The sequence below is a fragment of the Pseudozyma hubeiensis genome, assembly GCF_000403515.1.
Source record: "Pseudozyma hubeiensis SY62 DNA, scaffold: PHS21, whole genome shotgun sequence".
Classification (NCBI taxonomy): Eukaryota; Fungi; Basidiomycota; class Ustilaginomycetes; order Ustilaginales; family Ustilaginaceae; genus Pseudozyma; species Pseudozyma hubeiensis.
The window spans coordinates 186,679-211,733 of record NW_012133803.1 but is presented as its reverse complement, the minus strand read 5'-3'; the positions used below and the strand labels follow the sequence as shown (position 1 = coordinate 211,733).

At 55.7% G+C, this 25,055-nt stretch overlaps 14 protein-coding genes and 1 non-coding gene across 15 annotated transcripts; 5 read left to right on the top strand and 10 right to left on the bottom strand.

Moving 5' to 3' along the window:
* The first annotated feature begins 233 nt into the window (after window positions 1-233).
* PHSY_007591 lies at window positions 234-335 on the top strand. The gene has a single exon. It is a non-coding gene; the product is annotated as a tRNA-Leu (tRNA).
* Window positions 336-816: 481 nt separating this feature from the next.
* PHSY_002013 (hypothetical protein) lies at window positions 817-1,665 on the bottom strand (the record flags this gene model as incomplete). The annotated part of the gene is made up of 1 exon (XM_012332639.1): window positions 817-1,665. One exon carries the CDS (start codon window positions 1,663-1,665, stop codon window positions 817-819), a length of 849 nt encoding a protein of 282 aa, XP_012188029.1.
* Window positions 1,666-2,160: 495 nt separating this feature from the next.
* Window positions 2,161-3,966, top strand: PHSY_002012 (hypothetical protein; the record flags this gene model as incomplete). The annotated part of the gene is made up of 1 exon (XM_012332638.1): window positions 2,161-3,966. The coding sequence occupies one exon, from the start codon at window positions 2,161-2,163 to the stop codon at window positions 3,964-3,966; it is 1,806 nt and encodes a 601-aa protein (XP_012188028.1).
* Window positions 3,967-4,179: 213 nt separating this feature from the next.
* PHSY_002011 (alcohol dehydrogenase) lies at window positions 4,180-6,866 on the bottom strand (the record flags this gene model as incomplete). Its single annotated transcript, XM_012332637.1, has 2 exons — window positions 4,180-4,889; window positions 5,345-6,866. 2 exons carry the CDS (start codon window positions 6,864-6,866, stop codon window positions 4,180-4,182), a joined length of 2,232 nt encoding a protein of 743 aa, XP_012188027.1.
* A 570-nt stretch (window positions 6,867-7,436) lies between these two features.
* On the bottom strand, window positions 7,437-8,951 carry PHSY_002010 (hypothetical protein; the record flags this gene model as incomplete). The annotated part of the gene is made up of 1 exon (XM_012332636.1): window positions 7,437-8,951. One exon carries the CDS (start codon window positions 8,949-8,951, stop codon window positions 7,437-7,439), a length of 1,515 nt encoding a protein of 504 aa, XP_012188026.1.
* Window positions 8,952-10,188: 1,237 nt separating this feature from the next.
* On the bottom strand, window positions 10,189-11,049 carry PHSY_002009 (potential aldo/keto reductase; the record flags this gene model as incomplete). The annotated part of the gene is made up of 1 exon (XM_012332635.1): window positions 10,189-11,049. One exon carries the CDS (start codon window positions 11,047-11,049, stop codon window positions 10,189-10,191), a length of 861 nt encoding a protein of 286 aa, XP_012188025.1.
* Window positions 11,050-11,522: 473 nt separating this feature from the next.
* On the bottom strand, window positions 11,523-12,569 carry PHSY_002008 (hypothetical protein; the record flags this gene model as incomplete). The annotated part of the gene is made up of 1 exon (XM_012332634.1): window positions 11,523-12,569. One exon carries the CDS (start codon window positions 12,567-12,569, stop codon window positions 11,523-11,525), a length of 1,047 nt encoding a protein of 348 aa, XP_012188024.1.
* A 627-nt stretch (window positions 12,570-13,196) lies between these two features.
* Window positions 13,197-13,661, bottom strand: PHSY_002007 (cellular morphogenesis protein; the record flags this gene model as incomplete). The annotated part of the gene is made up of 1 exon (XM_012332633.1): window positions 13,197-13,661. One exon carries the CDS (start codon window positions 13,659-13,661, stop codon window positions 13,197-13,199), a length of 465 nt encoding a protein of 154 aa, XP_012188023.1.
* A 243-nt stretch (window positions 13,662-13,904) lies between these two features.
* On the top strand, window positions 13,905-14,324 carry PHSY_002006 (hypothetical protein; the record flags this gene model as incomplete). Its single annotated transcript, XM_012332632.1, has 2 exons — window positions 13,905-13,929; window positions 14,140-14,324. 2 exons carry the CDS (start codon window positions 13,905-13,907, stop codon window positions 14,322-14,324), a joined length of 210 nt encoding a protein of 69 aa, XP_012188022.1.
* A 418-nt stretch (window positions 14,325-14,742) lies between these two features.
* PHSY_002005 (hypothetical protein) lies at window positions 14,743-15,579 on the top strand (the record flags this gene model as incomplete). Its single annotated transcript, XM_012332631.1, has 1 exon — window positions 14,743-15,579. The coding sequence occupies one exon, from the start codon at window positions 14,743-14,745 to the stop codon at window positions 15,577-15,579; it is 837 nt and encodes a 278-aa protein (XP_012188021.1).
* A 416-nt stretch (window positions 15,580-15,995) lies between these two features.
* PHSY_002004 (potential cytoplasmic adenylate kinase) lies at window positions 15,996-16,859 on the top strand (the record flags this gene model as incomplete). Its single annotated transcript, XM_012332630.1, has 1 exon — window positions 15,996-16,859. One exon carries the CDS (start codon window positions 15,996-15,998, stop codon window positions 16,857-16,859), a length of 864 nt encoding a protein of 287 aa, XP_012188020.1.
* Window positions 16,860-16,946: 87 nt separating this feature from the next.
* On the bottom strand, window positions 16,947-19,694 carry PHSY_002003 (potassium channel; the record flags this gene model as incomplete). Its single annotated transcript, XM_012332629.1, has 1 exon — window positions 16,947-19,694. One exon carries the CDS (start codon window positions 19,692-19,694, stop codon window positions 16,947-16,949), a length of 2,748 nt encoding a protein of 915 aa, XP_012188019.1.
* A 605-nt stretch (window positions 19,695-20,299) lies between these two features.
* On the bottom strand, window positions 20,300-21,295 carry PHSY_002002 (arylamine N-acetyltransferase; the record flags this gene model as incomplete). Its single annotated transcript, XM_012332628.1, has 1 exon — window positions 20,300-21,295. One exon carries the CDS (start codon window positions 21,293-21,295, stop codon window positions 20,300-20,302), a length of 996 nt encoding a protein of 331 aa, XP_012188018.1.
* Window positions 21,296-21,822: 527 nt separating this feature from the next.
* Window positions 21,823-22,998, bottom strand: PHSY_002001 (hypothetical protein; the record flags this gene model as incomplete). The annotated part of the gene is made up of 1 exon (XM_012332627.1): window positions 21,823-22,998. One exon carries the CDS (start codon window positions 22,996-22,998, stop codon window positions 21,823-21,825), a length of 1,176 nt encoding a protein of 391 aa, XP_012188017.1.
* Window positions 22,999-23,393: 395 nt separating this feature from the next.
* PHSY_002000 (hypothetical protein) lies at window positions 23,394-24,524 on the bottom strand (the record flags this gene model as incomplete). The annotated part of the gene is made up of 1 exon (XM_012332626.1): window positions 23,394-24,524. The coding sequence occupies one exon, from the start codon at window positions 24,522-24,524 to the stop codon at window positions 23,394-23,396; it is 1,131 nt and encodes a 376-aa protein (XP_012188016.1).
* Between the last annotated feature and the right edge of the window lie 531 nt (window positions 24,525-25,055).

Below are 25,055 nucleotides of genomic sequence, written 5' to 3'. Positions count from 1 at the left end.
AAATGACGCGTGGAAACAGAAAAGTTTGTGCGACTCGTACTGCACCACAACAAGCCATTCTACATGGAAGCAAGGTGATATGTTGAGTGCTTCCTTGTGCACAAGTTGAAACGTCGATCGAATGAGCCGCAGGGTTACGAGCCACATGCCTAGTCGAGCGAGATAAGAGAGATTTTCTGTATGCACGTACAAGTACATGTATCAAAAAAAAGTTGGTCGGGCTACGATCCTCTGGAAAGGTGCCCGAGTCGTTATGGGGTTGCACTTAAGATATATAACAAATCTCATCATGCACTGACTAACCGTCGTCGCGGGTTCAAATCCCGCCCTTTCCACCACTTTTTTCTCTTTGACATTGAAGAAACTGATTGAGATCAACTCTTGGTGGAACAACCAAGTTGAGATGATCGTGAACAAAGCCTTTTCAAAAGCCGGACCGGTGCGATCCGCACGTGGCAGCTGTTCCTGGAGCACGGTCCACGGACTTGCTCAAGTGTGACCTGGCCCGACCGCAGATGTGACTTTAGGGAGGAAGAGCTTATTCACGTGGCGTCGTGACATGATAGAAAGGGCTGGAGTGGCTAAATGCGCGACGACAGGTGGAGTGGCTCTAGGGAATGCGAGCGCTGTCGCCGTCCGCCGTTCTCTGCCTGGCGGAACCAAGGTCGCGCAGACTGCGTCCCTTCTCTTGGGAACACTGGCCTCGTGCGAGGTCCGACCAGGGAAGGGCGGCAAAACCAGCGGCTGTCAGACGAGATAATGCCAGTACTTTGCGATCTGACCAGAGCTGGGCTGCTCGGAGTGGTGGACGCCATCTCACTGGAATCGCTTGTCAGTGCATCGTTTCGAGTGAAAGTCAAAGAGGATGTCTGATGCGCCCAGCATACCCTTTTGGCTGGGGTGGTATGCGCCGTGGGTGTAAAATTCCCAGATGGATCCATCGGACACCCAAGGGTCTTTTGATCCCAACGCATGCTTCTGTTTTGTTTCCTCTGCCAATGGCACGACGTGAACGTTCTTGCGCCCCTGTGCTGCCTTGGCATACAGCTCCTGTAGCAAGTCGGCTGTGTCACTGTACCTTTGGATCTGCTCCTGATCCCATACGACATCTCTACCGGCTTTGGTGTCCGGACCCATCATGGCAAAGTATTCGACCAGGTACACTGTCGCTTGTGGATACTTTTCCTCGATCCTGTCCAGCAAGATGGTGAAGCGTTCCGAGACCTGTTCTGCCGTAGCCATCGTGGGATGTTCGAAAGCTTTCCTTTCCTCCTTGCTCATCAGAAAGTAGCTCACGAGCCTGCCCCACAGCGTATGCTTGAGGGTGTATGCGAACATCGAGCCGATGTAGAACATGTCGTTGCCGCCTCCGGTCACTGTGATGATCAGATCGCTGCCATCGTTACCGGGCTCGAGAGGAGGCAGAGAATCGAGCTGTGGTGGGAATGTTGTGCTTCCCGCTTGTTGGGGTTCGGAAATGAGATTGAGCAATGTGGCGCCGGAGACGGTGAGGTCGAGAAATTGTGTGGGGTCGGTGGGGTCGAGATTGAGTCGGCGGGCAAAGTAGTTCGGATAGTTATTGGAGCTTCTTCCTGCATCGAGGTCGACCTGTGGCTCGATGCCGGGTCCTGCGGCGAAGGAGGAGCCTAGCGCAATGAGCCGCATCGTAACTTGGGCAGGATCGTCGATGGGACGTGATCAGAGGTGACTGTGACGGTCCGGTCGTACAATCTGGGGTGGTCGCACGAAATCTGCTAACAAAGCTTCACCCTTTGAAGAGGCGGCGAGCTGCTAGGCTCTTCGGATAGACATACCGACAGGGTCCAGTGCGACAGGGCTGGTCATGGCACGGTCTAACGAGTTTGCCACGCCGGCTCAGCAGCTTGAAATTTGCCGTGCTGCCGGTGCTGTCCCCAAGGCAAAGCGACGCTTTTCTGAGTTAACCCCGCATTTTCCAGCTGAGCGATTCGGCACGAGATCCAAGCTCAAAATTACCCGCACTCTCTCTTTGCTTGCTGTAGTACAGTAGAAAGCCATCTCGGGCTTGGCGCAAGGACCACATTCCGGTGCGGGTCATCGTCCTCGATGCGGGAGCAACTACATAAGCTCACCTTGCTTCCCGACCATCATCCTCTAGATTCATAGCTCGTGCCATTCACAATGCCATACACACCTCCGCGCTCGTCTTGCGCCCCGACATCAGCTCCCTTCGAGCTCTCGCTGTCTACGCACCCCAACAATCCGCACCACCGATCCTCGCTTACGCCCGTCGCCTTTCTGCTACGAGCAGCGCTCATCACACCGCGCAAGCTCGCCATCGCTCATCCTGAACGCGGCTACTCGTTCACCTACGAACAGTGGGCTGCACGATGTCTGTCCCTCGCCTTTGCTCTGCTCTCCGTCCCCGGATTCAAGACGGGCGATCGCGTGGCGGTCATCTCGCCCAACGCACCGCTCATCGCTGATGCGCATTGGGCTATTCCTGCTGCGGGAGGTGTCATCACGCCGATCAACATTCGAAACACGCCCAAGGAGGTTGCCTATGTGCTCGAGCATTCCGGTAGCACCATCATCCTCTGCGACCACGAATTCACCAACCTCGTGCCCCAGAATCCTGGTCCAGGCGTCACGGTCATCATCAGCAAGGATTCCGGTGGACAGGACTCGAGCGACGAATACGAAACGTTCCTCGATCGTGGATGGCAGGCGTGGCAGAAGGCGGAACAGGCCGAATTACAAAAGTACAAATCGCGCACCAAGCCCAGTGCCGAACCCAAGATTGGATGGAAGCTGCTGTATGCGCCTCAAGACGAAGAACAGCCGATCGCGCTCTGCTACACCTCGGGTACGACCGGTAGACCCAAGGGAGTGCTGACGAGTCATCGAGGAGCCTACCTGTCTGCCGTAGCCAACGCATTCGAGGCCAATATCACCCAGGACAGCGTCTACCTTTGGGTGCTTCCCATGTTCCATGCTTGCGGATGGACCTACCCATGGGCAGTCACCGCATCGCTGGGAACGCACCACACCATCCGCAAGGTAGACAACGCAGTGATCTGGGATGCGCTTCTCAACCACGGCGTATCGCACTACTGCGGTGCGCCCACCGTGCAGATCGGACTCGTCAACCACCCGGCAGCCACCAAACTCAACCGTCGAGTCAACGTTGCCGTTGCGGCCTCGGCTCCTACCGCCAACCTGCTTGCGAAGATGGAATCGCTCAACCTTCACCCGGTCCACGTGTACGGTCTGACCGAGACGTACGGTCCCTTTACGCGTCGCTACTTTGAACCCGAGTGGGCCAAACTCGACGTCGACGCACGAGCGAGGATGATGGCTCGTCAGGGACACTCGTACCTCACCTCGGACGAAGTTCGCGTCGTTCGAACCGAGAGCAGCACCGATGCGAACACCGACGATCTGATCGACGTCGAACGAAACGGCAAAGAGACGGGCGAGATCGTCATCAGAGGAAACATGACCATGCTCGGATACTACAACGACACCGCCGCCACGGACAAAGCCGTCATGAAAGGTTGGTTCCACACCGGAGACCTCGCGGTGCGACATCCCGGAGGAGAGATCCAGATCCTCGATCGAGGCAAAGACATCATCATCTCGGGCGGTGAAAACATTTCCTCACTGATGGTGGAGCAGGAACTCGCGGCTCACAAGGACGTATTGGAGTGCTGCGTCATCGCACGCCCGCACGAAAAGTGGGGCGAGAGAGGTCAGGCGTTCGTGGTGCTGACAGAACAGGCAAAGCAAAAGCTGGGCGATGGTGTCAAGCAGAAAGGGGCAGAGCAGAACAAAACGTTCATCGACGAGCTGAAGCATCATTGCAAGGGGCGCATGAGCGGGTTTGCGGTGCCAGAGTGGTTCGATGTGGTGGACGAATTGCCCAAGACGAGTACGGGCAAGGTGCAAAAGAACGTGCTCAGGGCGAGGTTCGCTTCCAAGTTGTAGCGATGACAGCAATGGCAGAATTGATTCCAAGATAAGAGTGTGTTGAACGGCTTTCCGTGAGACTGCAGATGTGTACATGCGGGTTCCAAGAGCGGTTGATGAGGGTAAGGGGGAAGAAGGGCTTGTATTGCTACGTTGAGGCTGTCGGGTAGTGTCTTAAAGTGTGTTTCGATTCGGTCGGTCACAACGGTTATACAATAAACGTCGCACCCTTCACTTGAGAGTAGGGCTGATCTTGAAAGCGCCCTTGAACCAGACCGTGACGATCCACGCGATGCCCAGGTTGAAAACGACGGTTCTAGCAAAACTGTTGGCATACCCAGTCGTGTTGAGGTACAACAGCGTGTAGATCGTCCTGGTCACCAAATAGCCGACGACAAACCTGTTGATGATGCCCAAGTCCAATCCGGTATAGTTGGCCCACAGCAGCGTCACAGCAAACAGAGGGACATTCTCGAACGCGTTGGCCTGGCAGCTCTGGCCGCGGAGGATCTTGAGCTCGAGCGCCGAGAGCTTCTTGGTCTGACCCTTTGCGATGAGCGACTGCACCCAGAAGCGCGGGTTGACGTTGGACCATCCGCCTTGGATTTTGTTGTGTTCGGCGAGGTAGATCGTGTACCAGTGCGGCAGCGCTGCGAGCAGGAGCGAGAGCGGTACGCTGGCCCAGGAGAGGTTGTAGAGCGGGTCTTTGCCTCCAGTGATGGCGGAGATAATGTCTTTGGCAAATGGCAGCGAGTAGATGGGAGACGACATGGCGGCGGTGGGTTGGTGATGGTGGTGCGGATGGAGGGAGGAGGAAGAGGTGGATGGAGGAAACGTATGTCGGCTCTGGAAGGTGTGTGATGTGAATTTCGAGCTGAAAGGCGGCTGCTGCTTCTTCTCCGCAAAATGCGGTTCCTCCACACGGAAAAGTGGCTTCGCGTCTGTGCGTTTTTAGACTCATGCGGATCGACAGAGGAAATCCGCATTTCACGCGCCATCTCGGCATCTCCGCACGAAGATGTCACCACAATGCAGAAGCCGTTATTGAACCTGCTTGTTGGCAGCGGATCCTCACCCTCACCATGCACAGACGGATCATCCGAGCGTGTTAGTGCACTCGAGAGCTTCAAGACGCCGACCACAGACATTGTTCGTTGTCGTCATTTCATATTGAACCACCAAGTGCTTGTGCAAATTGAATTGTGAGAGAGTGAGAGAGTGATAGCCAGTGCCAATGTTTGCGGGCGGGATTGCAAGGCGTGCTGAACTAGTACGAGACTGTTTATAAGGAAGCAAAAAGGGATAGGGCGGTCAGTAAGGGTCAGACACAACATCGGCATCATCGACAGCATGGGCAGCGCCGCGCCTGCAAGCTTCAGCCATAATGTACACTTACGGGACTTTTCGAGGATCCTAGCGAGGTGTTCGTGCCCATCAGCGCCCAGAACATCGCCGATACCAGGAGCCAGATCCAACACCCTCCTCTGCGGGATGGTACCCTTGACCAGCGCCTCGACGTGCTCCTGCTTGTATCCGATCTTCTCCAAACCTCTCGGCACGCCCAGCTCAGCCAAAAACCGGGCGATCCTGTCGTACACCAACGAACCAACCTCTGCATCGGGCAGGCGAGCAATGTCGGTGCTCTCGCTGCCGTTCTGGTACCCATCAAAGATGGCAGCCACTTCGCGGTGACGGTCGGGAGCCGACGGAGCGGTGAAGTCAAAGACGGCGGGACCGGTGAGCGCTACAGAGACGCCGTGGGGTACAATCGGATGGTCGACCTCGTAGCCTGGGTGCTGGTACTTGCCAAACTTCTTGTTGAGCCCCGAGATAGGGTACGACATTCCGTGACACAGATGAACTCCGGCATTGCCAAACCCAATGCCAGCAAAGGTGGCGGCGAGGAGCATCTGGCCGCGCGCTTCCGAGTCGGTGCGATCGCGCGCGACGCGTGGTAGGTACTTGACCGTCTGCTTGAGCGCCCAGAGCGAAAAGACATCCGAGATGGGGTTGCGACCCTGGTAGGCGGGTCGCTGGATTGGGTTGGCGGGTCGAGGCGTGCGCTCGTTGTACGGGATCGCCGTGTAGCTCTCGAGTGCGTGGAAGAGCACGTCCAGTCCCGCGCTGACGTGGACCGCGGTAGGGCAGGTCTCCGTGTTGAGCGGGTCGACGATACCCAGCAGAGGTCGAAGCGCACGCGAAGCGATGCCCGTCTTAGACTCGGTAGCGGTGTGATCGAAAATGGCGGTACCCGTGGTCTCGGAGCCGGTACCGGCGGTGGTGGGCACGCACAGCAGAGGTCGGAGCACCTTGTCGATGGGCGTACCTCGTCCGATCGGAGCATTGACAAACTCCAACAGATCCGCATCTGGATAGCACGTGAATAGATTCGCCACCTTGCACGTATCCATAACACTTCCACCACCGACGGCCAAAAAGTGCGAAAAGTCTTGCTCTCTCGCAAACTTGATGGCCTCCTGCCACGACTGCTCGTTGGGTTCCACCCTGACCTTGTCGAAGATCTCGTACTTGACGCCGGCCTTTTCGAGTCCTTCGATGCTCTGCTTCATCGCGGTCAGGTTGCGCACCGTGGTGTCGGTAAACACGCCGACCTTGCGTGCCTTCATGTTGGCGAAATCCATGCCGACTTCGTTGGTGACGCCTTCACCGAATCGGACGTTGGAAGCGGCGAGTTCGAAAGCGTACTCCTTTTGCACGAGGTTGTCGACGGGCGTAGCGTATCCACGCGAGTTGGCACCTGGTTGAGCGTTGTGTTTGGAGATCATGTTGAGACCGGCGCGAGCAAGGTTGGCACCACCGCGGGCGACCGAACAGCCGTGGCAGGGGCAGCCGGCCACATGCGAGAGACGCATGAGGTTGGCAATGCTGTTGCGACTGGCTGGACCTGGCTTGGGCATGTTGGCGTGCGGGTCGAGATGAGGTGCACAGGATGTGAGGTGGGGTAAGATGATGGTCGGGAAGGCAGAGTAGAAACTTGGTCAGTGCTGCTGTGCGCTGTCAGCCAACCACCGGCTCGAATTGTGGGGGACGATGCGGTCAAACGGCTGCTCCGAGTTGCCGAGAGAGAAAGAGAGAGCGCGTCTGCGTTTGAATTGCCGGTGGAAAGCCACAGTCAGGAGAAGCCGCGCGCAGTTTGGCTAATTTGCGGGGAAAACGGCTTTGCTCCGACACACGACACCGAATAACACCGCTCATTCTACCGATCTTCCGAGTCAAGCTCGTCCTCTGTATATCTTTGGTCAACATAGGTCGATCGGAGCTCAACGCAGCCTTCTGCACGCTCGGAACGGCATCTGGCTATGCATCCAGTGCAAAAGAACGACACGCATCATTTTGGTCTCGCACGAAGATAGCCACGATTGTCCATTGGGTGATTGCAAACGACTGACAGACAAGAGTAAAAGGATGCGTGGGAGAGCCGATCGCAGATCTGGCATTGTTAAACAGCCAAAATCTATGGACGCTCGTCAAAGCAAGCCTACACCAAACGTGAGGGTCACACCTGCCGCAGCGGCCAGTACGCCAACATTGTACATGGACGACGCAGCGCTAGCCGATCCACCGCTGCCCTTGCTCGCGGTATTCTTGGAACTGCCGCTGCTACCACTGCTGCTACCGTTGGCACTTGCACCGGCAGGAACCTCCTCAAAGAGTCGATAGAGCGAAACGTTGTAGCTCAGCATAGAGTAGTCCTGGTGCGACACGTTGGGCATGAAATTCGCCGTCTGCGTGCTCGGCAAGCTTCCTCCCGACAAGGCCGCAACCGATTCGACAAACTGGCATCCTCGCTCCAGATGGTTGGCTCCTTGATACGACGCCTCGCACGCCGTGTCGCCTTGACCGTTGTCCAGAAGTCCATAGTTGTAGTGGACGTTGCGGGTTTGAAAGGTGGAGACGATCTGCTTGTCGTGCTTGACGCGATCGCGGACGTAGTTGGGCACGCCCGAGCCGTCCAAGCCGTACGCCCAGTTGTCGTAGTCTGCTTGGCAGCTGGTGTTGCTCTGGTTGGGACGTGTGCTGGTCAACCAGACGTACGAGCCGGGGTTGCCGATCCAAAAGGTCACGTTGCCGTCGTACGAAGCAGGCTGCTTGACCACGGAATACCGTTGCACCATCTGAGCGCCCATCGAGTGACCCGCCACGACGACGGCGTCCAGTGAAGGGAACTGCGTCTTGTCGAACAGCGTATCCAGGAATGCATCCATGACCTGGTACGAAGACACTGCCGTATCGCCGGGTCCACGCGAAGCCATTCCCGACTGCCACTGGCCGTTGCGCCAGTACAGCTCGCCCTCCTGGATAGCACCCGCTGCACGGTCGTTCTGGTTCATCCAGCATGGACCTAGGATCAGCACCTCGTCCTGCGACGTCCTCGCATTGCCACTCGGCGATCCGTCCGGATTGCTGCTGACGCTCTGAGGGTTGGTGATGTATACGTCGAGCGCGTTCTGTACGAGCGAAGTGTACTTCCAGCAGTCCCTCGGTTTGCCTGGCATGATCATGACGGCGCGTTTGATCTTGGAGCTGTCGTATCCTGCCGTCTGGTAGAAGGGCATCACGGCACCCGGTGCTGCAGCAAAGGTGCGGTTGAGCGACATGCCCTGAATCTCAGGCAGAGCCTGCCAGCCTCCATCGACGCTTCCATTGACCGCTGCTTCGGGGATGAAAGGAACGTTTGTGTTCCAAGGCAGTTGACCGTTGTCCGTGGCGAGGTTGTATCGGTAGAGGTTGCCGGTGGCATACTGGCCTGCGATGTAGGGCTGCGCGTTGGCCGCCTTGGCAGCAGCGACTGGGTCGGTGAAGGCCTGCTGGTAGATGGCGAGCTGGGCCACGCCCATTCCGTCCACTTGTGATGCCGCTTGACGTCGAACCAAGTGCGCTGGACGCTGTGCTGATGGGTCTGCGCTGGATGATGCGGTAGCAGCGAGCACTGCTGCCGCGAGACTGAGCACGCTCGAGGAAGTTGCTGCCACAACCTTCATCGTTGATCTTGTGTTTCGTGGAGCAAAGAGGATGGTGGAGGAGCAAGGGTAAGAAGGGCAAGCAACGGAAAGGAAAGGATGAGCAAATGAGTTTGTCCGCTTCTACACCATGTGATGCACTGATGCTTGGCTTGGCACTTGTTGTGGAAGCATCGGAAGCACTGAGCAAACAGGCCACAAGTCACGGCCTCGCTTGACAGTTGTGCCGGTTGGTGGTGTTGCGCTTCTTGTTCTGCGCTGTTGATCCCTCGCTTCGAATCGAAGCCGTGGAATCATCCACCGGAATCCCTTCACTGTCCGCAGATGCCGAGAACAGAGTCTGCTGCGATCACATGCTTCAGGGCAAGTGCCGGTCTTGTTATCGGAGATCGTGCAGATTCGGCGCACAGCTGGTGGAACCTGCAGACCTGCAGATGCGACGATAACATGCACGGCGGCATGCAGCACACCTGCTGGCGACACGGGCAGACACCGCTGCGAACCACTGTGCTTCCTGTCAAGCGACGGCGGCGGAGCCCATTCCGACACCGAATCGATTCATGCGCCTTTGGGGCGGTACAGCAGCCCAGCAGCTCGGCGCTGTAGCCTCGATAAGGGTTATCCGACACATGTCCAACCAAATGCCACCGCATCGTTGGAAATTTCCCAAGAAGGAATCGCCTGCTGGACAGGCTTGGCAATGCACAGCCTCCGAGACCGATGTCAACGGACCCTGATTTGGCTGCTCTCCTCCTTTTCGCTCTTGTCTGTTCCCCTTCATCGATCGTATCTCTTCGTTCTAGATTCAATGTTGTGATCTTCGGCCCAAAGGCAGCGTTTCATGCTTCTCAGCATCCTGCTGCGATGTTGTGATTGGACACCATTTGCAGAGACCTTACTGCTGGTGCTGCTGCATGCCTGCGCACTCACCGAGCTGCGGCCTGCATGGCGCGTGTCAATTCATTTCATTTGTGTTGTTTTGACACCAGACATCGGCTAAAATTCCTCGGTCGAGCGCACGCGACTGCGACACAAAACTCGCCGAGGCGACCCTGATTTTCGCACTCCGTTCTCAGCCACCTGTCAGTCAGTCCGTCGGAAAGAGCTGCTCGGCGACGCTCGCATCAAATCGCAGATCGAGTCATATAACAATCGAGTTCCCGATGTGGAAAGCATCCACCTTGACATCAGCCTGAGCTTCTCGTTCGCAAAGTGTTCCGTACAATACAGTGTAGGTCGCTTCGACGCTTCTGATCATTTACTCGCAGTCGACCGGGTTGGGGGCAACGGCGCCCTTGGCGCCCTGATCCTTTGCATCCAACGTCTTCATGTCCTCGTCATCGAGTTCAAATCCATACAGATCGGCATTGGACGCGATGCGCGAGGGCGTATCCGACTTGGGTAGCGGCACGTACCCCTTCTGCAACGACCAACGCAGAAGCACCTGCGACCAATCCACCTTGTGCTTCTCGGCGATCTTGAGCACATCCGCATCATCCGCGTGTTCGCCTCGAACGATCGGGCAGTACGCCTGCACCACGATCTTGTGCTTCTTGCACAGCTCCACGATCGGTCGCTGCTGACACCACGGGTGGATCTCGATCTGGTTCACCGCCGGCGTCTCGTTGCGATCGATGAGTTCTTGCAGGTGCTTAACACCAAAGTTGCTGACACCGATCGTGACCACTTTGCCTTCAGAGTGAAGCTCCTTGAGGGCTTCCCACAGGTGCTTGCGTCCTTCCGGTCCCGAGGTGGGCGTGTGGATCAGGAAGCAGTCAACGTAGCCGTCAAGGTTGACCTTCTGGACGGATTCTCGCAAAGACTCGAGCGTCTCTTCCTTGGTCTTGGCGGGAAAGATGATCTTGGTGGTGACAAACACGTCTCGTCGAGAAGTGTGCGTCTCGAGACACCACGCACGAACTGCGTTTCCCACTTGCGCTTCGTTCTCGTAGTACTGCGCCGAGTCGATATGACGGTAGCCCGTCTTGAGCGCGGTAGTGACGGAGCGTTCGGTCACGTCCTGAGGACTCTTGTAGACACCAAAGCCAAGTACGGGCATCTCGGCACCCGCATCGCCCAAGAGAGGGTATGTTGACTGCAGCGTGAGCTTAGTCGACATGGTTGCGTTTCGAAAAGATGCTGCTCGGGTCTGTCGAGCGAGTTGGGTGGTGAAGCGGCCCAGAATGATGCTCGAAAGAAAGGTGTGGGGCAGGACGAGATGGAGGAACAGCGAGAAGTTGCGGATAAAGAGGTTGAAGGTCAAGAGCAACTCAGCATGGTCGGTGCGCACAAAAGCGGCTTTGTCACGTTGGACCCTTAATGATCTGATGCAGCCATTTGCTCAGCTTCGATCTTGGTCCGCATTTTCGTCTCACGTCTCTGGAAGCCACCTAGGCAAGGTGAAAGAGTAAACAAAGTTGATCGTTGAATTAAAGAGTCAGGATGTATTCTCAACACCAAAAAATGGATCGGAAATTGAGGCAACAAATACAGTCGCTATCAAGTGATGGGCTCCTCTTTCAGCTGACCTCGTCACGGCGTCGACATTGTGAGCTTGGAACACTTTCTGGCTTGGAACGCGTACAAGCACAATCAGGGGGTCTTTCGTTGCGGTTGCGGTTGCGGTTGCGGCTGCTGGGGCATTGGTGGTGGAGAGGTGCTGGGGGGTCCACCTTCAGCAACCGGTAACGGGATCACTGGATCGTCTGGGTCCACCACGCCCCTTGCGCCTTCCGCTCCCGGCCCGACCTTAAGGTGGCTGTTCTCCTGTCCTTCTTTTGATGGTGTTTCGGCCTCGCCAGGTTTTTCCGTACCATCGTTACGGGTCGTACTGCCTGCGGGGTCACCTGGTTCGCCAGAGCTTGAATTCGGATCATCGTTCGTGTGAAGCGTCGAGCCATCTGTGCCTTTCAACGACATGCAATAACGCTGCAGGTCGAATGGCGGCTCGTCCTTCCAGCCCTTCACAATGTGCAGGGGGCAGTCCGCCCGCACTGCCAGTGTCAATTTGTTCTCGCAGTAATCCTGAAACTCGGAAATGGCTGCCTCGAGCTCGGGATCCGACGAGGCATCCACGTCGACGTCGGCGGTTGAGCCGAATAGCCGCATTGTCGTCTCTCTAGACGCAGTCCCGGGCAATGCCTGCAGCTGAGTGCGCTGTGCTGACCCATCGCTTGGATGGTTGGCCTCGACTCCACCAATATCCCTCTGTACTGGTCCACCCGCAGCTTTGACCGGCTTCGGCATTCCCAACTTGCCACTCGGTGCCTTACTCGCTCTTTCTCCTTCTGCTGCTTGTCCGTTCTTCCCTTCTGCATGCTTTTTCGACCTCAAAGCATCGCACCTCTGACAAGTCGGAAACGCAGAGTGACAGTTCACGTGATCCATGCTCTGAAACGCCACCAACGTGTTGCACCACGCAATGGCCTTGTTGGTGTTTTCTGGATGGTACAACACCACCACACTATCGCCTGTTCCGATCGGTACCTTTTGCGAGCTAGCAGAAGTGCTGAGCGACGTATATATCTCCCTCGGGGGTTGAGCTCCACGCGGTTTGTTGGGAGAATCAGGGTTGGGAGAGAGACAGTAGGTAAAGTTTCGAATGGCGAGCCAGCCAAAGCTCGTGGCTTGCGAGTACATCGGATCTTGCAACGAGGAATCTTCTTGGGCGTTCGAGTTAAAGAAGAGGAAGAAGAGAAGAAAGAGAAGACAGGGCGTATTCCGCATGGTCGCAGAGATGCTCCACGGCATATCGAAAGGATGGTTCTTTGGGAAGGATGCGAGAAGGGAACAGATTTTTAGACAGACTGCGGCCAATCTCACCACGCTCGACGTGGATTCTTGGTTCCCCCAGCTTAATGAACAGGGGTCAGCCACAGGAGAAGAAAGTGGCGACGGAGGACAAATGAAAATTGATGAAGCGGTGAGCCCACTTGGCCACTCGGACGCCACCGTCATTGATGAGCAACCTCCGAGCTGTCACCGAACCCTCTTGATTGGTAGACAGCCCAAGCAGGCTGGCTACTGCAGTCAGCGCGTTCACTCACGTTCTAGGTCGCCGTCTTGATCGGTGCCGCCGCCGTTCAAATTGAAGAGACCCGTGGTCTGCGTAACAGGCACATGGCGAAGTCAGCTCATCCCGTTCCGAGGAGTACTCGAATTGGATCCAACTGAGTGTGGGATTGATGGTAAGACGGCACATGTTCGGTAGGCTGAAGCTCTGGGCCACCAAAGATTGACGTTCAGTACAGTGTCTTGCTGCCCTTATTACTTGGACCCTCTCATCCGATAATCTCCGCTCGCAATCTGTCGGTCCGCTATCGCATATCCAGCTTCTTCGCTTTGTCCCATCCCATCGCTTTGCCTGTACAGCCCAGTCGCCTCCCTTTCTCTGTTATAGCTGAACGTGCCCTCGCCATTCTCGATTGGAAGTCTTTGCATTCCCCTATGTGCTCGGTTCTTGTCCTCGACGGTAGTCAAGATGCTGTTGGCGGTGAGATTCTGCTGCGCAGTGTGTTCGTGTATTTGCTCGGAAGTGTCATGGACACGTGGGAATTCGAACAACTCGATGCTTTCTTCTGCTCCTTGAACAAGCTCATCCTCCAACTGCCTGTGCTTGATCTTGTGGTGACGATGAACAGAGGTCTGCCGGGAGCTTTGTAGGGTATGCGAATTCGTACGAGTCCAAGAGAGGGTATGGATAACGACCAACAGCAAAATGACTTTGCGCATCTTGTTTGCGAGCAGAGTGCTGAGAGATTTTGGTGCGCAGGGCACAATAGGGAACCATGATGAAAAGCAGAAACAGGTTTCCGGAGGTCCAAACGTAGGACACCTCTTATACCTTGTGCAGGACTATTCTGTGAACCGCCGGCCCAACATGCGCATATGCAGGAAGAACTCAACCGGTCAATCCAGCGGCATTCCAGGAACGCGACCTATTCAACTGCTTTGCCGTGCTCCTTTCGACTGGTAATGCCAGACTGCGGTCCACCCATGGGTAGGTGGTGGGAGAGCTAGGCGTGTCATGATACAAGCGGATTATTTTATTACTCCCACCGGCCTCTCGCGCGGGTGGGATGGTGCAGCCTACAGTGTGATCCCCCCAAGATATCCGCTGCGACGGCAGATACATCAACGAAACAATCTTCTGCGCGGGTGCCGCTTCTCTTGTCGTTGATCAGCCGCCAAGCGAGCCTGTTTGCTTCAGGAACCAGAAAACGTGCTGGAGACAAACTTGCCAGGCTCGTCCACGTTGAGAGATGCGTTTCATTGCTGCGATACCTACCAACCGGAAGTCCACTGGATTCGAAAGCACCCTTGCGCTGCTGCCGCGCCAATATTTGTCGCCATTGCGACACGTGCGTTGATGTGCGACAGCAAGCAGAGAGGTAGCCTTTCCACAGCCCGAGGATCTCGAGCCATGAAGAAATTTATGGAAGTGTTAGACCCACATCCCGGACTTCGTTTAATTTTTTCGCGTGCAGATCGGAGACGCGGTCCGGAAGTGCCGTTTGTGCATGACGCACAGACGCGAATCCGCGCTATGAACGGGCACTTGAGCTGCTTTTGCTGTTGGGCTCCCCCGCACCGAGGAAGAAAGCTCAGAAAGCTTTGTTGAACCTTGTTGCGGGAACGGAGCCTTTCGAACGGCGTCGGAAGGAATATATAGCTGCGACCTACACCACAAAGACTTCTCTGTCGACTCTCATTCTCTCGCATCTTCGTTTTCATCGTCCAGCCTGCCTCGCAAGAAACATCGCTTCTTCTCCCGTCACAACACATTCGAGAACTCCGCTGACCCACGCTCAAGATGTCGTCCACCGACGCAGCATGCGAAAAGACGCCGTCCACATCGTCGCTCGGCCTGTTCAATCTGTCCGGTAAAACAGCTTTGCTCACCGGTGGAACTCGCGGCATTGGTCAAGCGTGTGCTGTCGCGCTCGTCGAAGCCGGTGCCTCCGTCATCCTCGCAGTGCGTCCCGGAACCATTTCCTCTGGTGCCCATCCAGCGCTAGCACCTCTCACCTCTGTACCCAACCAGTCCTCGACCCAAAAGCACTCGACCGTCGACGCCGATCTCTCGGACCTCGCCCAAGTAAAGACGCTCTTCGACCGAGCCCTCACGCAAGCCCCCACCTCTGCCATCGACATTCTCATCAACTGCGGCGGCATCCAGCGTCGACACCCATCCACCGACTTCCCCGAATCGGACTGGGACGAAGTGCTCAACGTCAACCTCAAGGCCGTCTGGCTGCTCTCGCAGGCCGCTGGCCGACACATGGTGCCGCGCCGCTCCGGAAAGATCATCAACTTTGGCTCGTTGCTCACCTTCCAAGGCGGTCTCACTGTCCCTGCTTACGCCTCCGCCAAGGGTGCCGTGGGTCAGCTGACGAAAGCGCTGAGCAATGAATGGTCAAAACACAACGTCCAGGTCAACGGCATCGCTCCGGGTTACATTGCGACGGATATGAATGAAAAGCTCTTGGCCGATCCGACGAGGTTGAGACAGATCAGCGAGAGGATCCCGGCGGGCAGGTGGGGTGAACCGGCAGACTTCAAGGGTCCGTTGCTGTTCTTGGCTAGTCAGGCGAGTCAGTATGTCAGTGGTGAGATGTTGGTTGTTGATGGTGGCTGGATGGGTCGTTGATAGGTGGGAGGGGAATGCAGTCCAACTGGAGCTTTCAGTACTGTAGTATAAAAGTCGTCGTTGGAAACCATACATCATTCATGATCCATGACTCAAGTCCAAAGCTCGGAGGACTGAACCTTATGAACTGGAAAGACTGTGTTGAGCATCTGACGTTGAAGCTGTAGCGGACTCTCGGTCGTGTAAAGCGATATGAGCATTGCGGGCCAGAAATGCTACAAGACATCCCCGCATACGTCGCGTCCGGCTTTTCTTTCGCAGACTTTTCCGGCGCTGCTTTTTTCACGCAGGGACCACCTCGCTTTTCCGATTCCAGACCCTGATTTCTCTCCTTCACACACCACCATCAGCAGCAGCAGCTCCATCTCTCTCTCCACCACTGTCATTTCCTACAATTCCTCTGGTGCATTGTCGCAATGGCGACGCCATCCGTCCTTCGGACAATCCGATTGTCACCTCTGACCACCACGTCTATCGCATCATGTAGCCGCAGCCGCTCATTCACGACCTCCACCACACTCTCCTCCGCCTCTTCCCAAATGCGAATGCTGATCGTCGGCAGTCCCGGATCCGGCAAAGGCACACAGTCTACTCGTCTCCTCTCGCACTTCTCCTTCACTATTCTGTCCGCCGGTGACGTCCTCCGCTCCCACATCTCGCGCGGGACAGAGATCGGTCAGCGTGCCGACTCCGTCATCAAATCAGGCTCGCTCATGCCCGACGACATCATGATGTCCCTCATCGGTTCTTCCATCACCTCGCTCTCCTCCTCCGACTGGCTGCTCGATGGATTCCCACGCACCCTTGGACAAGCTCAAATGCTCGATACTATGCTCTCCTCCTCGTCCTCCGACCTCGAACTCGTAGTCAACCTCGACGTCCCCGAAGAAATCATCCTCGACCGAATCCTAAACCGTTGGACCCACCTCCCATCAGGTCGAGTCTACAACCTCACATACAACCCTCCCAAAACCCCTGGAAAGGACGACATCACAGGTGAACCACTAAGCAAACGCCAAGACGACAACGTCGAAACCTTCGCAAACCGCCTCAAATCCTTCCACAAACAAACAGAACCCATGCTACAACATTACCGCGAAAAGTCGGGCAGCATTCTGGACATCGATTGCAGAGTCGAAACCGATCCAGAGAGCGTCGAGGAAAAGGGAGAGTTGTTCGTCAACCTGCGAGGTGATACGAGCAATCAGATCTGGCCTCACCTCCTCAAAATAGTTCGAGGCAGATTCCCGCATCTCAAGCCATCACAGTCTTCCGCATAACCATGATGCTGCTCTGTATTATTACATGTATACGATCTCTACACGGGAATTCCATCAGTGAGGTATTTCTACAACCTTGCCATTCTGCTACGTCGACCGGTCGCTCATTGACAGCGTCCTACTTCTCTGCAGCTGGACCTGTTTATACCCCTCGACTCGATCCTTCAGACCCTGGAACCCATCCAGCAGAACTCGCAGATGATGCTCAAACTCCAGATTCGCGACGACGAGTTTAGCCACCTTTTCGTACTCGGCATTGGCGGTCTGTCGGATCGCCGCGTGCAGGTTTTCAAGCGCTTCCTCCGGAGTCAGTTCCGCGCCTGGTCGATGCGGCTGCGTATCGGTGCTGGATGACGGAGAATTGGCAGAAGAAGATGCCTGTCGAGAGTTGTAGTAGTGTCGCAGGGCGGGGACGTCCTTCATTGCTTGAGAGATGAGCTGTTCGTGCAGATGAAGCACACGCACCGAATGCTGGAAGGTTTGCAGCGCAGCGAGCGCGAGCTTTTGAGGCGTGTTGACCAACGTGTCTTCCATGCGGGCTGCTGCATTGGGTGGTAGGGTAAGCTGTTGCCCGTCGTGGTGCAGGTGTTTATTGGTGATGTCGTCGTCGTCGTGTAGGGCTGGAAAGTCTGATCCGTGCGCGGGTTCTGATTCTTCCAGCGGCTCGGGCGATCCGCTGCGACGCATTCCTTCGAGACACGCTTCCATGCTCCTTCTTTCCGGGACCGCAGCAGCTTTGCTGTCCCAGCCGCGCAGTTGATGGACATCGCCCTCGCTCTTCCTTTGTGGTTGCCGAGGTCGACTCCTCCTCCGCCTCCTCCGTGCTTGACTCGAACTCCGCTTGCCTCCTCCTACCACGGTCGAGCTAGCTCCAACATCCTTCTCTTCGTCCTCCTCCTCCCTCCTTTTCTCCTCGTCCTCCTTTTGCTTCTTCCGCCTCCTCTTCCTCGCCCTCGCCTCGGCCCTATCGAACAACCTCGAGGTCGACTGCGTCAACACCCTGTGAAAGATGCTGCCAAACGCATCCTGCACAACCGCCAGCAAGATGGTCAGCACAGCTACACCCATCAAACCCCAAATCACAAAAATCGCCCTTCCCAACTGCGTAGCCGGATGGTAGTCTCCGTAACCAATCGTGATCATGGCGATGAAACAGAACCACATAGCTCCGCCGTAACTCCACTTCTCGGCATACGTGAAGGCGACAGCGCCCAGCAGCCAAAAGGCGATTGTGACGGATGCGGCTAGAAGCAACTTCATCCTTGCGGCAACGATGGCTTCTTGACGCGCGTGCTCCTCGTACTGACGGAAATCTTCTTCGGTTCGTTGCTTGGCCATCAAGAGATGCTGTTGCAGCGCGCTGATCTCGCGCTGTAGTGCAGGGTCGCCTGCGGTGGCTAGACTCGACTTTTCGGCAGCCGCATCCGTGTCGCCGTCATTCTCGGCGTTGTCCGAGGAGGATGCTGCGGCTGTTTCGACAGAGGATGTAGCCCTGTCGGCTGTTGCTTCGGTCGGCGAACCATTGGCTGCGGTGGTGGCTTGCTGTTCCATTTTCGCGAGCGCCTCAGCAAAGTCGTTGCCATCGCTACTAACAACATTGTCCATCGTACTGGGGCCAAATGTAAAGGTGCGAGGCATGATCTTCTTCAAAGCACGATCCTGGCGCTTGTGCTCCTTTTGCGCGGCTCTCCGCTCCGCGATTCGTCTTCGTCGCTCCTTTGTTCTCGCCATCAGTGTCGCCTGGAACGTCTCGAGGATGGCGTTCCTGGCAGCCGACACGACGATGGCCACCAAAACGATACCGAGGGGTGCGTACAGGATCAAGAGCACCTTTCCACCTGGACTTGCCGGAACGACATCGCCGAACCCGACCGTCAGAATGGTCGCGCACGAAAAGTAGAGTGCCGTGATGAAGTCGATCTCGATGACAAACACAAAGATGAGCGAGCCGAGCGAGAGGTACAGCAGCAGGCCCATGCCTGCCAGCACGAGACCCTTTTGCAGTTGAGTGAGACCGGAACCGGCGTGTCGAAAGTCCTTTGTGCGCACATAGTCGGCGACCAGGCTGATGGTGACGAGCGTCGAGGTAATGGTGGAAGCGCACACCATCCAATAAGATGCGCTGAGGCTGAGACCGTCCTTCTTAGGTCCATAGATGCCACCAAAAGTGGCGAGCGCTACCACGTTGATCAAGTCGTGCAGCACGAACCCGGCGATAGCCAATGCGATGCTCTGGCGCGGTCGAAGCACCTCAAGAAATCGAAGAACGATGGCGAGGTTGCCCACGACGGCAGCACTGAGCGAGATGGCGAGTCCAACAGTGAGGATGGTCGGATTGTCGATAAAGCGCTCGACGATACCGTTTTGATCGATCTTGGCGTACCATTTCGATGTCAGCCCGGGAACTTCGAGTACGATCGAGAAAGGAGCGAGAAGACCTGAAAAGATGGGAGTCTTGCGGACCCTCCAAGCGTGGCCTACCTTTAGAGGCTGGGTGTGACTGTCATGGCGTGCTGGCGCATCAGCGTGACTGGGGTGTTGATCACGGTGGTGGGAGAAGGGGGTGTCGGTGACACTTAGGAATGTCTGCAACGTGTTGGAGTTGGGCAGACCTCTGCCGGTGTAGAGAGGAGGGCGGTGTGAATCTGTCGATTGAGCGTTGCTCTTACGGCGTCGGAACGGCGAGCGCCCTCGATCATTGGTACCATTAGGAGGCCGCAACGACTTGATTGGCGGTAGGTGCGAGGTGATGATCGTAGGTTCGGCTGCACTTGGCAACAGTGCCGGTCTCTCTGACGGTGCAGCCTGATCGTTGGTGGTTATAGTGCTGTTCATGCTGGCGATGCTGATTCAAGGGAGCCGCAGCTCTGCGAGCCGGTGGGGCTGATGCATTACGATGCTTGCTATGCTATGAATGCGATGGTGACGATGTTGTATCGAGCGCGGGACACATTGCTGTGAGGGATTCTTCCGTCGACAATCCGGTTGGAGCTGGAAGAATGTTCAGAGACGGCGCTGTGAAAAGACGAGGCGCGGGATCGATGATAGCGTCGAACGCAGAAGCCGCTGGTCGAGATAAGCAGAGATGGACCCAAGACGCCGTAAATTGCAATGGAGCTGTGGAGAGCGGGTCGAGACCCTCTCGTACACACACTCGCACAGGCGAAGCGGCGGCCTGGCTACCTCGCACACTGCGGAAATGGGCTGCAGGGTTCGCATAAATTTATTTCCCGGCCTGCGATTCCGGGCCTCACAACAAGATTCACGGGCACAAATCCAGCAGCGTTTCTTCTTTGGCGGCATGCGGGCCGAGGTGTGATGATGACAGCTGCAGTCGAGTCGCAACAGTCTCAGACTTTCTTCTCCCCACGTGCTTGCTTTACTGTCACAATGTGGCGGGCAAACACCACGATCTCTTGTGCTGTCTTCCCTTGGTGATGTTACACAAGGGCAGGATACATGTAATCTCTAAACATCTCCGGTGCGTCTTTGGGTAGGAACATCCCACCCAACACCGCATAGACCGGTCGGATCTGATGTGCCGTATTCAAGCTCTCCGGCCTCACCATCGCTTCTTGCAGCAGCCAAAAATCCGAGTTTCTGCTCTTGGCGGGCATGTGGGTGTTCATTACCTCGTCGAGTTTCGCCATCATGATGTGTCTTGGGCCGTGAAAGGTCGGCAGCAAAAGATGGTAGACCGTAGGATGCAAACGATCGTGCAATCCTAGTCGAAGGTTTACCCCCGTCCGGAGATGCATCAAATTGTTGTTGGGCATGTAAAGCCGGTAAGGGGGCATCCATTCTGGTGGCTGTATCTCGAGCGGTGGCCAAACGAATCGCGCGTGCCTGAGTCCAGATGTCTTCTGCACCTTCTCAACCTCACGACCCTGCAAATGGTGCCAGTGTCGAAACGAGCTCTCGATCTCGTCCAGTATTCGTGGGTCTGATCGAAACACCCATTCGCCTGGTCGAAGCGTTGGGCCTCTTCTCAAATCTTCGAAATTGATCGGAATCCAGTCGTTGCCTTCTGCATGCATCTCTTCGAGGTACGGAAGCTCGTGTGGATAGTCCACCAGTCGGAACTTGTATCCCCCTATTCCCAGAGGTCCAAAATGCTTCCCGTCGACGTTTCGAACAAACGGTGGGATATAGTGGTGTGATCCAGTCGGGTCCACAAACGATGATGTCGCCCAGGGCAGTTCGTGTTCAGGAAGGCTGTACATGGTCATGCCTTCGCGGAAGGGGACGTGGAGCATTGCGTCGTCCAAGGCTCGGTCAGAGGGCAGCCCGAACGGTGGATTTGCTTCAGTCGCTCCTGCGACTGATGACTGTCGGTTCTCGGTGGACGACTGTCCGCTGGCGCTATCCATAGCCTCTGCTGGGGAGAGGCGTAGCACCACCATCATCAATGCCATTGAGACGACCGATGATCGCATCTTTTGAACTTCGAGTTGAAGGGTGTTGCCAGTGTGAATTCGCTTCGATTCTAGCAGAATAGCGGTTGGCGGTTCAGATCGAGGGTCGAGCCTTTTTGTACAGCGTTGCCACTCCAGGCTCGAGCAGCGCTTATAAGAGATCAAGAAAAGAGGACTTCAGGTTTTTGAGCTGAACGTGGTTCTGGTCCCCAACTGCAAAGAGCTAGCATGTTCACGCGTTCGGCTGATCGATAGTCGGTTGTCGCTCGTCCCCGTCCCACACTCTGGCGTTGCTACTCTCGAAGACACATGTAGACTTTGGGACAACCACCCCTTGATCACGTACAACAGAAATCTCAAAAGCAAAGAGTGGCCATTGTGGTACAGATGAAGTGGGAGGTACAAGACTCCATCAAGTTGAAGAGTCGACCCTCGAATCCTCGAATGCGCAGAGACGCCGCTGCTCATTCATACTTGCATCACAAGGGAACGGTTTGCTAAGATTAGTTTTGGCAAGCTGCAAGCGAAGAAGAAGTTAAAAACTCGAGCTAAGCCACATGGTAGCGAAGAAGGTGGTTGACGGCAGGACGGATGAAACCTTCGTGCTGCAAGATATTTGACGCGCCCTTCGGCAGGAACATTCCTCCGAGCAGCGCCATCCTCGGTAGATTCGAATTTCGGCCATCCAATACGGCCTCGTGGAACAGCCAAAAGTCGGATCTGCGATTGGATCTCGACAAGTCCGTATAGGCCTCCGGAGGGACATTCGTCATCAACACACGCCTTTCGGCCTCACCTTCAGTAGCTGGAAGTATCATGGTCCATGCTGTCGGCCAACTTTCTGGCCGCCTCGTCAGCTCTGTCAAGGCGCCACCCAAGAACAGCTTCCTCGAACGCTGCGACATCTGCAGCTCGAACCTGTACGGATGAGGATGGCTCGGCGGCCAAAGGTACTCGCCCTGCATCGCAGTGCCCGCAACTGTATCCACTGGTTCCGGCATCCACCCGTGAAATCGCAGTGACCCGCCGATGCGCTGCTGAACCCGCCTCAATAGCTCAGGATCCGGTCGGAAGATCGAGTTGTCGGTCAGATCCATTCCCGTCCAATCGTAACGCTCAAAGCTGGTTGGTTGCAGGGGGCCGAATTGGTAGGAGGCCCGGAAGAACTTTATGTCGAGAGGGTACGGCTTGTTCTGAAAGGTGTAATGGCCCACGCCGACCTTGTACGGTCCGTAGGCTCTTCCGTCCTCCATGGGAAACTGGTGTACCTTGAATTGCAGGTATCTGTGGCCGTTCCAAGATTCGGGAATGGCAGACCAAGGCGGCATTCTGGGCCCGAACAGCGAATCAGTCTGCGGTCGGAGGTGCGCGAGTCTCGGTTGATTCGTCAGAGCGTCTGAGAAGTCTTCGTCGGATGGCAGTGTAGCGCCGTGCTCGGGGCGGGTGATTGGATCTACCTTTGGCGGGGAGGTATTCTCTTCGAGTGAGCTATCTTGAGCTTGACCAGCACCAACTCTGTAAACGTTCCGAGCGTTGTCTTGGCTTGGCACGACTTTCGGAGGCGAAACGACCGCGGCATATGTCCGGGGTTGCGAATGGACCTGGGCAGGAAAGAGTCGGTATTCCGGAAAGCCGCTTCGATTGTCGCCTTGGGTGGTGCAAACACCTTTGTCCAATAGTTTCATGATCAGCATGAGAGACCACATGGTCGCGAGCAGCCTCATCTCGATCGAGCCTCTCGAGAGGTCGGTTGGACAAAGTGACGATTGCAGAGCGTCGTCGAGGTCGCAGCGCTAGAAAGCTTCTCAGATAAACTATTTATTCGCGTGGGTCATGCTCATCAACAATCAGATCATGCTCGAACAAACGGCGACTCAAAAGATGCGCATCAAGCCACCTGTTCATCGTCGGTTTCCGACCCACAAAGTTGCTCTCAACGAAGTACGCGCAACAACGCCTACATTTACGCCGAAGTTGCGATGCAGAACAAGATTAAAGATACGCTTCTGCCCACCTGAACAGTCTCGAAGTTGACAAAGTGGACGATTTGGAGGGGCCTGACATGCGGTTTCGAGCTTCGAGTTCTTCAAAAACGAACTCGACCAAACTTGGAGGAGCCTCAAGCTTTTGAAGTCAACACAGCGAGGCCCGGCTGGTTGAAGGCAGCAAGAGAGGCTAATGCGACCTCCAACACCCTGTCTTTGAGCAATAACTGATGAGCGCCATTCGGCAAGAATTGAGCTCCCAGGAAAGCCAACCGGTTCGATCTTTCGTGCGAAGGTCTCATTCCTTCGAAGAACAGCCAAAGTTGCGAGTCTGCTGTACTCTTCCATTCCTCGACAAGCTTTTGCACGGGAGCGGGCACCATCAAGATATGCCTGGCTTGATACCCAACCACCACTTGTAAATGGAACAAGGCCGGACGCTGGGGAGGGCGGGCTCGAATCTGATCTCCTATCGCGTTTCGAATATGTAGAGCCCTCACCCGATCTGGAATGTCGAGCGGGTTTGTCCAGGCTTCAGTCACTTTGACGGGTGGCCACAAGAAGTCGCCTTGCATCGCTGTAAACTGCTGGCTGACGAGTTGAGCGCGTACACCGTTCCGTGCCAAACCAGACCAGATCTTGGAGTTGATCGCTTGCAGCAGTGGTGGTTCGGGCTGATATCTAGTTCCCCTGGTCGCAAATCCATTTTCGTTCACAAAATCTTCGAAGTTCCACGGCTGCCAAGTGCGGAAGTAGGTTCCTTGATAGAGGTGTCGTAGCGCCGGTAAGTCGAGAGGATACGGCTGCAACGCGAAGAAGTCTTTTCCTATTTCGAAAGGTCCCCATTTCTGTCCTCGTAGCTCAAAGGCAGGAATCTGTTGCGCAGATTGGAACGTCGTTCGGCTTGTGCTCGGAAACGATGGCCGTGAAATTTGTTCCGCAGCCACTGCTTCTTTCGACTCTGTGGATGGAAGTTGGGCCGAGCTTTGACCAAGAGCTGGCTGAGAGGGTGGGAACGAGGATAACTCCGTGTGAGGTGAAGGTGCCGCAAGCTCTCTAGCGTCAGGTATATTGCTGGTCTTGACAGGAACAGGCTTCCGCCAGGTGGGAACTTCGATCATTCGATCCAATCTCATCGGCGTGCTGGGAAAGATTTCTGGTTCTAGTTGCGCTTTGTAGGCTGAATTGAGCTCCATCACGGGGAAAAGCTGTCTTTCGGGGATCCTCGCAGTCCCCGGCTCCGCATCGTCGGTGCCTACCACCATCCTCAGCAATGGCAAAATCGAGATCAAGAGAGAACATCGCAGCATGATCGCCTCGATGATGCTGTTCAAGGCGTCAAATCTCGCCAGAGTGCTTGATGATAAGTACGCCTATTCTTGATCCTGGCAGGGTTAAGTATCTTCGCAACAGTCAACCCACGTTGTCCAGCCTCTTTTTTGTTGGAAACGCGTTCATACCAGTGTGTGTGTCAGGCATCAAGAGACTGGCAGCTCAATATCTCAAACTCGGATCGTCTGGCAAGACACAATCTTCCCTGAGCCTTTCGAGCCGAAAATACCGGTTCTTGAGCGGGAGCAGCAGCCTGATTTGCCGAATAGTCTCTGTGTCTCGTCTACAACGCCGCCACCACGCTCGCCGATCAGGAGAGCACAAAAGCTTCTAGCCCACACTCCCACTCTCACGATGCGCCATCTGAAGAAACAAAGTCCCACGGAAAGTTCGCCTTTTGGGTGGGAGACAACGTGAGACCTTCACAAACTCGAACTCTGGTCGCAGACCAAAGGATGGCAACG